We start from the raw sequence: 14437 nt of genomic DNA, 5'->3' as shown, positions 1-14437 counted from the left end.
AGAGCCTTAAGAATAAAACAGCAAATCAGTTGATTTGAACTCAGTTTAGGGTTTACATTCAGTTCTGTTAAGAACCTGAGTTTTCACAAATGCAGACACAGCCATCATTTCTCTTCGGGATGGCTTTAGAGCCCAAACACGTGCTGGGTGCAGAAAGCACTCCATCTCCGGGCCGCTGTGTTTGACCACCTGGCCCCAAATCCGACTCCGCTAGCGTGTTCTCCATCCCCTCTGAAGACAGTACCTTGTATTCATCATCTATCAACAGCAACACCTTGGCGTAGTCTTGATCCATGACTGGGAGAAGCAAGGACTGCAAGATGGGGCGCTTCAGCACTGGGGGAGCCACCTGACTCCACTTCCCAAAAATGGGATTGAAGACATACAGAGAACTCATTCCCGACTCCTAAAATGAGCAAACTGTCAGGCTCCACCAACAAGAAAAGACTGCAAATCCTAGGGATAGACCTGAAGAGCTGGGACTCCAGCTCAACAACTGTGGGGGTTCCCTAGTCTTTGCCCTCTTTGTGGAAAATAAGTTCTTGGCTGTAGGTGAATAGTCCCCTAGGCTAACGTCACAAAGAAAAAAGTCAAACTGTCTCTGCCAGTTCTTTTTTGTTTGAGACAGGGTCTCACTCTATCACCCAAGCTGGAAGTGCAGTGGCATGATCAAGGCTCACTGCAACCTCTGCCTCCCAGGTTCAAGCGATCCTCCCACCTCAACCTCCCAAGTAGCTGGGACTACAGGTACAAACCACCACACGTGGCTAATTGTTTTTATTTTTTGTAGAGATGGGGTTTCACCATGTGCCCAGGCTGGTCTCGAACTCCTGGACTCAAGCAATCCGCCCTCCTTGGCCTCCCAAAGTGCTGAGATTATAGGCGTGAGCCACCGTGCCTGGCTGCTCTGCCAGTTCTAACCAAGAACCAATAAAAGAGTCAAGTAACAATTCGGCAACCTGGCCGGGCGTGGTGGCTCGCACCTGTAATCCCAGCACTTTGGGAGGCCGAGGCGGGTGGATCACCTAAGGTCAGGAGTTTGAGACCAGCCTGGCCAACATGGTGAGACCCCGTCTCTACTAAACATACAAAAATCAGCCGGGCATGATGGCGTGCGCCTGTTAATCCCAGCTGCTCGGGAGGCTGAGGCACAAGAATTGCTTCAACCTGGGAGGTGGAGGCTGCAGTGAGTCGAGATCGCACCAGGCAGCCATTCCAGGAGAGTGTCTACCAAGCCCGCCCTCTATGCTAGAATGAATACACAAAAATCCATTCTAATTCTGGGAAGACACAAAAATATCTTTGTGTCCTGCTCTTCCTCAAAGAGAGAAGAGAAAATAGCCACTCAGCAACCAACAGCCAGTGTTTAGAAAAGAGGAGAGCTGGCTCCCTGTATAGCTGGTGAAGTCACACCCACTTTCTAAACAATTCCATATCAGTGCTGGATGGTTCCTCCACCCATGCCTGAAACTAGAAGAAACAGAGTTCTAACCCCTGAATGTTCCTCATTAACTCACACAATTCCAAGGGCCTAGGAGCAATTTAAGTTACAAAATAGCAAAAAAGCCACCCTGAGTCTGGCTCAAGTCAGAGCTGGATGCCTCACCTTGTCCTTCACCAGCAGGGTGCACTGTGGGGGATGGGGGAAATGAGCAGTAGTTCTCTGGACCATCAGTTTAAAGGAGGAGTCTGGCTTGACACTGGGTAGATACTGTTTCCACAGGATGGTGCCAGAGCTGCTCTCAATGCCAAAAAGCTGCGAGATAAACAAATACATGGCTCACCACTAGAAAGAGAAACCAAAGAACTGAGTCTGTCCTTGAAAACTAGAACCAGTGTTATCCCCCACCAAAGGCTTTTTGTTCCTCACCCTCAGAACTTGAAAAGGGTCAGTAACTGGAGCTTAAACCCCACTCACCTTGCCTGAGGCTGTTACCATCACCATCATCTTCTGGAGGTTGAATTCATCTCTGGCCAGGGTGTCAATGTTGATCTCATTCTTAATCTGACTCCGGGGCTTCCGAGCATCATAAAACATTTTCCAGAGGTGGGAAGTCCATGCTTGCAGCAGGATAAGCTGAGACGAGAGGCGTTTCAGGAACATCCCCAGCAAGCCATCTGGTGTAAAGGAAAAGTAACATACTCTACATCGGACTAGGGGTCCAGAAGGAGGTACATGATTTTCCTAACGAGGGATCTCTGCCTCTCCTCTGGAGCGATAAAGTCCACACTCTAGGCCACAGGCCCAAAGGGCAGTCCTGTATCTGATGCCCATAGTCTCACACTCAGGTAAGGCTCATGTAGGAGCTTCCAAAAACTGCTTAACTGGCTCTTACAACTAAACCCAGCTGGAATCTTGGAATAGGAGACTAAGAGGTCAGGGATCAGGCATGCAGGAGGCAGCCATGCTGTGAATGTCTCCACCACAGCCCCACATCCAAGATGCCAGAGGAAGGTTTCTGGGTGCCATGACAAAGACAGAAGAGGTATGAGTGTGGGGGTGGAGGGTGCAGGTCAGTGAATGTGTATCATGAGCAGGTACTTCCATCTCCCACTGCTTCATTCCTACTTTGTCAGCTGTTTAACCTGCATCCAACAGACGTACTTGCAACGAGTTCCCAGGACCATCATTCACTCTTTCCCTGATTCCATCAATGAAGCCACTGCCCTCCAAATCTCCTCCATTGGAGACCACAGATTTGGAAACAGATGCAAGGAAGCAAGGGAAAGAGCATGGTCTCTGGAATCTAGCAGGCCCAGATTAAGATCCCAGCTTCACCACCCACTACAGGGCAACACTGAGAAATGTACTTCGCCTTTTTGCTTCTGGTTCCTCATCTGTAAAGTGGCATGTAACCCACTGGACTGTTGCAAAATTACATCATACGATGTACATAAACGATTTAGCGTGGTGCCTGGTACATGGTAATAACTCACTAAAAAAGGACCAGAACCTCTGCTTATCTTATTTTCCACCCACCTCCCTCTCAAGGAAGAGAAGTGAGAAGCAACAGGACAACTCACAAGCACGGCAGTCAACACGTACATACACACCCCAAGGATGTACCACATTGGTCCAAGTTAGGAAGAAAAACAATTAACCAAAAGCTAGCCATGTGAGGAGGCAACGAGCAACAAAGCAGCAAGAAGCAGGTTTTACCTTGAATTGCTGGATCCAGGCAGCAGAAATAAACAGTAAAGTCAAATTAATCCTCAGCTTAAGAAAATGTGCATTGCCTAGCAGAGTGCCTGGTCCAGAGCAGGCCCTCAATAGCTATGCATTGGAGAGCTGGATGAATGGACAGAAGAGAGAGGGTGGGGGGCAGGACTGAATCAGAGCAGAGTGAATCAAGTTCATCCTGGCAGTTGGGACCATGGCCAGCTTTAGAGGGCACTGGGCTATTTCCACAATACCCAGATCAACCCAATCATGTCTCCAGACAGATGTGGCTGCTGCTTTAGGGACAATGAGTATAAGGTGCCCGGCAAATTTTTAGTACACAGGCAATGGTAGCTATTACAATAACAAGTTAAGACTTTATTCCCCCCAGGCGCAGTGGCTCACGCCTGTAATCCCCAACGCTTTGGGAGGCCAAGGCTGGCGGATCATGAGGTCAGGAGTTCGAGACCAGCCTGACCAACATGGTGAAACCCTGTCTCTACTAAAAACACAAAAATTAACTGGGCGTGGTGGCGCACGCCTGTAATCCCAGCTACTCAGGATGCTGAGGCAGGAGAACTGCTTGAACCCAGGAGGAGAGAGGTTACAGTGAGCCGAGATCGTGCCACTGCACTCCAGCCTGGGTGACAGAGCGAGACTCTTGTCTCAAACAAAGAAAAAAAAAAAGACTTTTTTCCCTCGGCTTTCCCTAGAGGGATTTTTCCTTAGCTTTCCCTAGAAGGATTCACAGTTCATTCTTTTACACAAAAGAATGGTTTCATAAACCATATGGCCACAAATGCGCCGGAACCTCATCACAGAGCTCGTTCAGAAAAGACTAGCAATCTGCCAAGCCTAGGAAGCCAGAGATGCATGACACGGTGTCTCTTGTGGTCATTTCCAGACTGGCCCCTCCAGCAACTCTGCAGCTCCAACCTCTTAGGTTCATACCTGCCTTTTTGCCAAATTCTCCTTCCAGTTCGGCCTGTGCCCCAGTCAGGGGGAGGTCCACCATCTCTAGGCACACCACTTCTGCCAGGGACTCCTCGCGGCTCCACAGCACCACCTTCCCTGCTGCAGGAAACACTTTTACAAAGCTAAGCCTGGGGCTGGGCACAGTGGCTCATGCCTGTAATCCCAGCACTTTGGGAGGCCGAGGTGAGCAAATCTCTTGAGCCCAGGAATCTGAGATCAGCCTGGACAACACGGCAAAACCTTATCTCAACAAAAAATAAATATCAGGGCCGGGCGCCGTGGCTCACACCTGTAATCCCAGCACTTTGGGAGGCCAAGGCGGGCAGATCACGAGGTCAGGAGATCGAGACCATCCTGGCTAACATGGTGAAACCCCTCTCTACTAAAAATATAAAAAATTAGCCAGGCGTGATGGTGGGCGCCTGTAGTCCCAGCTACTCGGGAGGCTGAGGCAGGAGAATGGTGTGAACCCGGGAGGTGGAGGTTGCAGTGAGCCGAGATCGTGCTATTGCACTCCAGCCTGGGCGACAGAGCGAGACTCTGTCTCAAAATAAAACAAAATAAAATAATAAATAAATAAATATCAAAAAATTAGCCAAGCATGGTGGCGAGCGCCTGTAGTCACAGCTACTTGGGAGGCTGAGATGGGAAGATCACTTAAGCCCGGGAGATTGAGGCTGCAGTGAGCTATGATCATGCCACTGCACTCCAGACTGGGCAACAGTGAGACCCTATCTCAATAAATAAATAAATAAACAAAAGCTAAGCCTATCTCCCAGACTTTCTAGAGAGACTCTTCTCGCTGACTCAGGGATTACTACAAGCTCTTGCATAAAAGGAGAAATGGCAGAGCAAGGGGCTGGAATCAATAGGTCAAGGGAAGAAAGTTCTGTATCCCACCGACAATGCCAAGTTATTCTTCAAAAGCAGGTGACAGGGGCCGGGCATAGTGGTTCATGCCTGTAATCCCAGCACTTTGGGAGGCCAAGGCGGGCAGATCCTGAGGTTAGGAGCTCGAGACCAGCCTGGGCCAACATGGTGAAACGCTGTCTCTTACTAAAAATACAAAATTAGTGCCCGTAATCCCAGCTACTCGGGAGGCTGAGGCAGGAGAATCGCTTGAACCAGGAGGCAGAAGTTGCAAAGAGCTGAGATTAAACCATTCCACTCCAGCCTGGGCAACGAGAGCAAAACTCTGTCTCAAAAAAGAAAAAAAGAGCCAGGCACGGTGGCTCACGCCTGTAATCCCAGCACTTTGGGAGGCTGAGGCAGGTGGATCACCTGAGGTCAGGAGTTTGAGACCAGTCTGACAAATATGGTGAAACCCCATCTCTACTAAAAATACAAAATTAGCTGGGCGTGGTGGTGCATGCCTGTAATCCCAGCAACTTGTGAGGCTGAGACAGGAGAATCACTTAAACCTGGGAGGCAGAGGTTGCAGTGAGTTGAGATCATGCCACTGTACTCCAGCAGTCTGAGCAACAAGAGCAAAACTCCGTCTCAAAAAACAAAAAAAGCAGGTGACAGGCCGGGCACGGTGGCTCACACCTGTAATCCCAACACTTTGGGAGGCCGAGGCAGGCGGATTACTTGAGGTCAGGAATTCGAGACCAGCCTGGCCAACATGGGGAAACCCTGTCTCTACTGAAAATACAAAAATTAGCTGGTCGTGGTGGCGAATGCCTGCAATCCCAGCTACTCAGGAGGCTGAGGCAGGAAAATTGCTTGAATCCGAAAGGTGGAGATTGCAGTGGGCCGAGATCATGCCACTGCACTCCAGCCTGGGCAAGAGAGCAAGACACTATCTCAAATTAAAAATAAATAAATAAATAAATAAATAATAAAAAATAAAAAAAGCAGGTGACATTAGGCTATGAACAAAATACTCAGTGCACACCCCACTTGAATCTTTTCCAGAAACCTGCAGCCTCCCAAAAATCAGTCTGATTGGAACACATCGGAAGGCCTGGGAAATAAAAAAAAAAAAAGGGTTGAATGAGGTCTACTTACCCAACAGCTGCAGGAAAAGTAGCAGATGATCCTCCGTCTGCACCAAAGCCCGGTAGCCCACTGAGTCATCCTTCTTCAAGAACACCTGGATATACAGCTATAAGCCACAGTCAAGACCAGTGTAGTCAGTGAGGATCCAAATGCCTCTGAGAGCACCAGACTCCAGGATCCAAATGCCTCTGAGAGCACCAGACCCCAGGAGTCAAAGCCTGGACTTTACAGAGGTACAGACCATGGCATTATTTGATGTCTAAACAATGTAGCTATTATCGGGATGCCAGTAAGTGATACATAGTCTTAGGAGCCAACACAATGATGTTGGGGTCTCCCAGAGCTTTCCATGGAAGAACTTGAGTACTCCACGGGTACCACGCCATTCATCCATGCTCTAATCACACCCCACAAGGTGAGCAGGAGGCCGGGATTAGACTTTCTGCTTTAGAAACGAAGAAGCCACAGCCCAAGCAGCTGAGGAACACAACCAGATGCACACAGAGGCAATACTGGGTAGTGATGAGGAGTCCAGGCTGTGGGGTTAGACCTGAATCTGAACCCCAGTGACACCTCTTACTAGCTCCGTGACTCTGGCTATGGTACTCGATCCCACCAGGCCACAGAATCATTTTAAAACCAGGTCAGGAACAACCGCTTCACGAGAGTGTTCGGAGAGTTAAATCAATTAATGTGTAAGTTAAAAGCTTAGAACAGTGCCTGGTGCACAGTGATGAGCTGGCATAAATAATATCCGCCTTTACTGTGATTTCTAACAACTCAGTGGCTCAGGGAGCACTAGAACACATGTTCAGAGAGCCTAATCCGAGCCCCATGGCTAAGACCTGGCCCTGAGGAAAGGACGCCATGTGCTGAGAAGCCCACAGGACAGTCTGCAAAGAAAGGCTCTGCCTCACCCGCTCAGGCCGAGTGCCGCTCTGTTCCAGGCTAAATGTAATCGTGGTGTCCAGCAGCCGCCGACCTGTCTCCATGAGGTATAGGTTAATGGTGTAGGTCTGATTGAAGCAAGCCAGAGAGTCCTAGGGGTACAGACAGCACGTGTCAACTACAGGTATCCCCCGAAAGCAAAGCCCACCAAAGGAAGTCCAAGGACTGGGGGCAAATACCCTAGAGAAGGAGCCAGGCCAGAAGGGGAAACATATGCAAAGGAGAATAAAAGAGAAAAGCAAGCTAAATCCTAAGGCAGAAATAAGGTGCCTGAGCAAATAAATGAAATTACAACTACCATACTTGTCTTGGAAGCCAGTACAGAGTAGCAGAGACTTCTGAGAGAGAGGTAGGGCTGAGCAAGGTAAGACTGAGCAAGACAGGAGGCAGGGAAACGCTTAGATGGAGGCCACAGCAGGAACCTATGCCTCCAGCCAGGGTCTCATGCCTCCGCTGCAGGGTAACTGCACAGATTACTACTCAACTGTGCCAGCCAGGATCCCAAAAGAAATGGGGACGCTCAGGCCCAGAGGAGAAAGTGGCTAGGAACAGATTCTAGGGATTCTACCTCCTAATCTCCCAGTAAAATGAGATTAAGAGAAACATCATTTAATTTACAGTACTTAGGAAACCCCATTTGAAGCTGGGAACTCTAGGATGTGCTCCTAACCAAAGCTGTTCCCCCAACTGTCTTTGGTGGCCTCCTGCGTCTCTAGGTCTGGCATACTGCCCAGTGCCACACTCTACCTTTGAACTGGACTTCTCCGAAAAGCTCCCCATTGACCCATCTTCAGAATTGCTAGTTTTCTGCTATGAGAAAGAGAAGGACAGGAGAAAATTCAGCCAAAGGGTCACTTCCCAGTCGCTGAAAAGAAGCTTTTGTTTCTGTCTTCTTAGCACTTGAGAGAAGACAACGCTCATTTCTCACCCCTGCCCACAAAGCCTATTCAACCCTTAACAGCCCCATAAGAAAGTAAGGTCATCACATTAGGGTCTCGTTCCTGGGGAGAAATGGGGAGTGCAGAAAGCTCTATACGGTGAGGCAAGACCTCACTTCTCAACAGCCTCCTGCCCCCTGGGTTCATACTGACCAGGTCAATGTGCCCAGACTTCTGATTTTCAGGGTTCCTAGTGGAGACCAGGAAGGAAAATCCCAAGTGCTGACTGTTGTTCTCAATACTCACCACTTCATTCCGACAGGCCATGACTGCAGCCACCGTCTTCTCCCCAGTGGTGGCAAAGCTCACTAGGGCAGTCTGGGGGAAAAGCAAGGCATCAGCTCCTAAATGGGACCAGTACTAGCCAGCTGCCTTACAGAGGGTCACCTCTCCAGGGCCTTAGAGTTGAAAGTGCTCCCCACTTCGGAGCAGAATGGTCAGGCATTTCAGAGCAGAGGGAGGCCTCGGTTGCATCTACAGCTGAAAACAGAACACTCCCAAACTCCAACGCAGGCACAGGTCAATCTTAAATCCCATGCTGCTTGTTCTTACTGTCTACGGGGAAACTCTCATTTATGTCCCCATATTTCCTTTGGACTAAGGAAGGCACTAGTATTGCTCTAAAGATCCTTTGTAATACTCAGGAGGAAATATACCACTTCTACGGTAAGGCTACCTACCCCCTCTCAAACCACTTATGGGAAGGTGTCATCAATCTTGGGCCTAAGAGCAAACGTTTCCAGATTCAAAAGCACTGCCTTCTAGCATCCATGTCTTGGAGAGATCTCCTGAATCCTAGCAAACCATGTTGCCTGCAGTTACCTGTGGGAAGTTTTTAAGCAAACTCAGGGTTCCGTAATGGTACTGCAGCAGAGCATAGTGGCTTGGGGACAAGTGCAGGAAGAACTGGGCCCGGGAAGCGTCCACTGGGTTGGGCTGGGTAGGCAGGACCCGGGGTTGGAATCCACTTCCAAATTCTAAGTCGAGAGACTGGAAGGCAAGAAGGAGGAGGATTATGGCTAACAGCTGACGACACCCTGACCCATCCCAGGCTCACACCCTCTGCCCTACTTTGCCGGGGGAAGTAACTGGGCCATGGCAGGTGGCTCCAAATGCTCCAGTTCAAGTTCCCCAAAGGGGAAAGTGACCGATTTCCTCTTACACCAGTTCAGCCAGAGGCCTGAATGGCTTCCACTGCTCAGGAAGAGTCTGGGAGAAAGACCCTCCGGGGGAATCATGCCAAACTTTCTACTCCCCACAGGAAATGCCTCAGGCCAGAAGAAGCGGTGGCAGCCTCCCACCTGCAGCGGGATCTGTCTCAACTCCCATTCCGTCTCCAGAGCCAAAGTTTGGAGGGAACGTGAGCTCGGGTCAGGACACACCAGGACAGCCTCATCCACCACACCACAGGCTCCGGACAGGTGCTGCAGCCATGGAGTTGAAACCCTAACCTACAGAAAAGTCATCGTTAACAGGAAGCTCGTGAAAGATTTTTACATTTCCCTCTCAGCCCAACAGCAATATTGCTGCCAGCATCCCACTGGGGGGTCCTAAGCTCAAAGGTTCTTCATGGTTGGTTGTATAGGAGTTCTTCCTGTCCCCTGAAACCCCACCCTCCAACCTCCTGAGAGCCTTCAAAGCTGGAAAAAAATCAGGATTTTCTTTCTGGTCACTGGAAAAATATACCCGATAATTTTAAATACCTGACACTTCAGAATCAGCACTTCTTTAGTATATTTGCCATATGTGGTGTCCTACTGTGATTTCACAGCACTGTAAGATACTTACGGGCAGAGACTAGATCTATGTAAACTTTTAGCCACCCCAGAAGATAACACATGCAAATATGACTACTTTAAATAGAGGCCTAAGGGGAAGGCAGCTGGCAAGTTACCAGAATGAGGGAGCATAAGTAGCTTTTGCATCTGCCCAGCCAAGTTCCCTGTTCCCCAGTACAAAGAAATCTATGGCGTCTCCCCCAACCCCACCTTATTCGCAGGCTCCTGTCACCCTCCTGTACCTGCTGAACAATCTCTCCATCTTCCACATTAAACTTGACAACGTTCACATGGCTGAAGGGAACAACTCCGAGGGCCCACACCACCCCAGAGCCGTAAGAATACACCATCTGGTAGTGGATGCTGTCACTAAGAGAGGGAAGAAGAAACCGCAGCGTCAGCTTTAAACCCAGGACAGGATTATCCTCAGGGGCTGCCAGGCCTCAGCCAGATGTCACCAACTAGTAATTCCCAAATAGGTTTTCTTTGGCTCACACAGTTTGGGGGCTTTTGTTGTTGTTGTTCTTAATTTGAATTAGTTGTCAACATTTAGAAGATATTATACTTCACAATCAGATTTCTAAATTTTCCCACAGTTAGAAGACCTGGCAACACCAGGCCTAAATACAGAGCGCCAATCAGGTGGGTAAGGCTGCCCCCTCCAGGCAGGCCAGGCGCACTGCAGCTCCCATCCAGCCAGTGTTGCTCACGGATATTTCATAACCCGCCTCATAGCATTTTCTTTGTTGTGTTTTTTTAGACAGTGTCTCACTCTGTCACCCAGGCTGCAGTGCAGTGGTGCGATCACGGCTCGCTGCAGCCTCTACCTCCCGAGGCTCAGGTGATCCTCCCACCTCAGCCTCCCAAGTAGCTGGGATCACAAGCACGCACCACCACGCCCGGCTAATTTTTTGTATTTTTTGTAGAGATGGGGTTGCCCAGGCTGGTCTCGAACTCCTGAGCTCAAGTGATCTACCCACCTCAGGCTCCCAAAGTGCAGGGATTACAGGCATGAGACACCAGGCCAGGCCAGAATTTGAAGTTTCGAGTCCTGCTCTAAACTTTGAAAATGGCCACAGGGTGTCCAAGTAGATCCTTTTCTCTTGTTCCCTCCCTCTTGTTCCTTCCCAATTTCAATGTTTTCTACCAGCAGGACCTCGAGAAACCATTTCACACCTCACTCAGCCTACCCTGGGTCTTCTTGAGTTGTTGTAACTCTTAATATGAATGAAAGGCTCAGTCAGAACTAGAACCAGAACTAGAACTTGAACTAGAAGTCAGAAGGCGCAAAGTACCACATCCACGAGCGAGTGAGTGGCTCCCGTAGCATGGCTCGCCCTAGCACCCCAGTTTGAGAGTGTTCTCCTCAGTGCAAAGGAAACTCCAGGCATACTCCGGAGTTTCACCCATACTCACAGCCTTCGAGATCTTGTGAGTGCAACACACTCCATGCAACACCAACAAGAGACAGGCCTGGGTTAAAGCAAATGCTTCGGGTCCCTCAAGGAGAAAGAGGAGCTCCTAGAGAGTAGGACGAGGCCGCTGTTGCCTGTGAGCAGGCAGCCTTACCTTTCTGGGAGATGTTCCACCCACTTGAGGTGCCCACTGGAGAGGTGATGGAGGGCAAGGGTAGTCTTCTTCAGGACTGCGATGTACCTTACAGACTCCTGCAGGCCAACCAGCCCAAGTGCCTGGAAACTGAGCACAAGTACAGGTTGAGAGCAGCCCGCACCTGCAGAGCCTCAGGCTGGAAGAGACAGTCCAGAACAGTACCCACTGTTGCTTAGTGGGTAAGAAAACAGGCTTTGGGGTCAAACCCAGCTGGATCCTAACCCTGGCTCTGCCTCTTGTTAGTCAACTTCAGATTCTGCACTTGCAACCATTTGGCCACACTGCTTGCTTCCCTCAAACCATCTATATCTCCTAAAGGCTGTTCCCTCCTTCCCCTGGGACTTCACGGCAACTGGACCTACCCTCTGCCACATACCCATGAGACAGTACTGTCATTACTGTGCTACCTGCCTGCCTCCCAATGGACAGCAGAATCCTTGACGACAGCAACTGTCTCACAGTCCCATGTGCTCTCATCGCCTGGGGCTCAGCACGCATTTACCAAATGAATTACTATCAGAAAATGTATAAGCTAATACAAATGACCCTATCATTTGAACAACTTTAGGGGCCGGGCCCGGTGGCTCATGCCTGTAATCCCAACACTTTGAGAGGCCGAGGTGGAAGAATCACGAGGTCAGGAGTTCGAGACCAGCCTGGCCAACATGATGAAACCCTGTCTCTACTAACAATACAAACATTAGCCAGGCAAGGTCCACATGCCTGTAATCCCAGCTACTGGAGAGGCTGAGGCACGAGAATTGCTTGAACCTGGGAGGCGAAGGTTGCAGTGAGCCAAGATCGCACCACTGCACTCTAGCCTGGGCGACGGAGTGAAACTATGTCTCAAAAAACTCAATAAATAAAAATAAACAACTTTAGAACAGATGTAACAATAGGTCAGGCTGTTCTTTAAACAAAACTAAACAGTGGAAGTTTTATATTATGTTCTTATATCTGGAACCCTGCAAAACTCACAAATCACTGTGAAATTAGGAACAGCATTCAAGCACAAGCGCGAACAGTGCACCTAGAAACTCTGCATCTAACAGGTGCTCAAAACATGTCGGCTGAGCAAGCATATCCACAATGGGTACTCAATGGCTGGCTCTTCAGTGGTCCCTGGGAAAAAGCCAAAAGCCCAGAGTTGCTGTCTATGCAGATCTGTGTTCCGGTAAAGCCTTTAACTCAGTCAAGATAAAATCCAGTTTCTCCCCTACCTGCCACTGTCCAAGGTTATCTCCCAGTTCAGGCCCCCAATGTTAGTCTCCCAGGAACGCATGATTCGGCCTCCATTGGACACAGTGATCACATCTGGAAAAGAAAAGATCGTGGTGAAGTCATTTCCCACTTGCTCTGTCGCCTCCTAGGGTCCCGCTGTGAGCAGTGGCCTCACCTCTGATTTCTGGATGCAAATACATGTTAAACAGGTACCTGTCCTTCACTGTCAGGAGTCCCCCATCCCCTTTCCCTACCAGACCCTGTACAGATCAAGGAGCCAAGGAACGGGACAGGGAGCTGGCTGCACAATGGAGACACGGGAGGACTCTGCTTACCCTGTCCGTGCAGCAGCATGGCATCCACAGCCCCTTCTGCCGAGCCCTTGTCAACATGGCGCCACACTGAGAGACATGAAAGTTAGACGTTACTATGAACAAAAGGTGGCAACCCAGGAGACTAAGAGATAAATGAAGAGCTCTTCATTTGCACAGCAATGTCCAATTTTATTTCGAGGGAGTGAAGGAGTATAGCTAACTGGCAGTGATCCAGTCCCATTCACGGGGTAATGAGGGTACAAGGGGTTAAGAGGGGCCACTACTGTCCAGGCCCCACTACCACCCCATCAAACATATAAACAAACAACAATAAGATTAATAAAATCCATGCAATTCACAAGAAAAATAGTGATCATAAATTCTATTTCCCTTATTTTAGTGCCTAACAACATCCAGCCAGTGTAGGTAATTCAGTGAGGGTATCTGAGAGTTCACTGCAAAGTACAATAATGTGTTTTTTGCAGCAGCATCTTTTTTTTGAGACAAGGTCTTGCTCTATTGCCCAGGCTGGAGTGAACTGGCGTGATCACAGCTCACCGCAGCCTCAACCTGCTGGGCTCAAGCAATCCTCCCACCTCAGTCTCCCAAGTAGCTGGGAATCTAGGCACACGCCACCATGCCTAATTTTTTTAATTTTAGACATGGGGCCTCACTGTGATCCCCAGGCTGGTCTCGAACTCCTGAGCTCAAGTGATCCTCCCGCCTGGGCTTGCAGCAATATCTTATTTAAGGACACTCAGGATTCAGGCTGAGAGAATAAACCACAAAGGTCAGTTATAGGAACATACAAATATTCAAAGGCGGTAAGACTGAAAAAAAAAAAAAAAGTACTAGGAGAGGCATCTTTTGCCCAACATGTCCCTTATTCAGGAATCAGCCAGGCAGAGTTGGCAATGGTAAGCCTTTCATCCCTGAGGCAGCCAGTAGACACAGTTCCCAGTTCACTCACAGATCTCCCCAGTTCGGGAATTTAATGCTGCAATCACATTCTTCTCCGTGGCCACAACCAACTTCTTGGATCCAGGGGAAAATTCCAAGGAGGCAAACTTGAGCTTCCCAACATATTGCTGTCTCCTGGGAAAAAAAGAGTACAGGGGCACCGTAAGGAGCTAAAATCACCATTCCACAAAGTGCTCCGGAAGAAAAATCACAGGGCTATCACCATCACATTCATTTTAGGACATATAAGAAGTGTTTGTTAGCCGGGCGCAGTGGCTCACACCTGTAATCCCAACACTTTGGGAGGCCGAGGCAGGCGGATCACCTGACGTCAGGAGTTCGATACCAACCTGACCAAATGGAGAAACCCCCGTCTGTCTCTACGAAAAATACAAAATTAGCTGGGCATGCCTGTAATCCCGGCTACTCGGGAGGCTGAGGCAGGAGAATCGCTGGAACCCGGGAGGCGGAGGTTGCGGTGAGCTGAGATCGCGCCATTGCACTTCAGCCTGGGCAACAAGAGCAAAACTC

The 14437-nt window shown here is 49.3% G+C and overlaps 1 protein-coding gene and 1 long non-coding RNA gene across 5 annotated transcripts in view; one reads left to right on the top strand and one right to left on the bottom strand.

Moving 5' to 3' along the window:
- The window catches only part of LOC116812999 (uncharacterized), a 30407-nt gene extending 20679 nt beyond the window's left edge, over nucleotides 1-9728 (top strand). Inside the window, exon 2 of the long non-coding RNA XR_004370863.2 lies at nucleotides 9284-9728. This is a non-coding gene — a long non-coding RNA (uncharacterized LOC116812999). The remainder of the gene's footprint in view (nucleotides 1-9283) is intronic.
- Nucleotides 1-14437, bottom strand: part of EMC1 (ER membrane protein complex subunit 1) — a 32792-nt gene that overhangs the window by 12963 nt on the left and 5392 nt on the right. Inside the window, exons 2-16 of one of the 4 annotated variants that reach the window (XM_032759099.2) lie at nucleotides 13917-14041; nucleotides 12968-13033; nucleotides 12632-12725; nucleotides 11370-11498; nucleotides 10043-10169; nucleotides 9324-9473; nucleotides 8845-9012; nucleotides 8269-8340; nucleotides 7832-7894; nucleotides 7054-7176; nucleotides 6146-6242; nucleotides 4112-4231; nucleotides 1919-2118; nucleotides 1607-1756; nucleotides 245-406 (exon numbers count right to left, since the gene is read on the bottom strand). In XM_032759099.2, the coding sequence (XP_032614990.1) occupies nucleotides 245-406; nucleotides 1607-1756; nucleotides 1919-2118; nucleotides 4112-4231; nucleotides 6146-6242; nucleotides 7054-7176; nucleotides 7832-7894; nucleotides 8269-8340; nucleotides 8845-9012; nucleotides 9324-9473; nucleotides 10043-10169; nucleotides 11370-11498; nucleotides 12632-12725; nucleotides 12968-13033; nucleotides 13917-14041 (1846 nt within the window). Of the gene's footprint in view, nucleotides 1-244; nucleotides 407-1606; nucleotides 1757-1918; nucleotides 2119-4111; nucleotides 4235-6145; nucleotides 6243-7053; nucleotides 7177-7831; nucleotides 7895-8268; nucleotides 8341-8844; nucleotides 9013-9323; nucleotides 9474-10042; nucleotides 10170-11369; nucleotides 11499-12631; nucleotides 12726-12967; nucleotides 13034-13916; nucleotides 14042-14437 lie in introns of all 4 variants that reach the window. The other 3 variants (XM_032759097.2, XM_032759098.2, XM_058444251.1) reach the window with 3 other exon arrangements.

Source organism: Hylobates moloch, unplaced genomic scaffold, assembly GCF_009828535.3.
Source record: "Hylobates moloch isolate HMO894 unplaced genomic scaffold, HMol_V3 SCAFFOLD_9, whole genome shotgun sequence".
NCBI classification, from domain to species: Eukaryota; Metazoa; Chordata; class Mammalia; order Primates; family Hylobatidae; genus Hylobates; species Hylobates moloch.
This window is presented reverse-complemented; position numbering and strand designations above follow the sequence as displayed.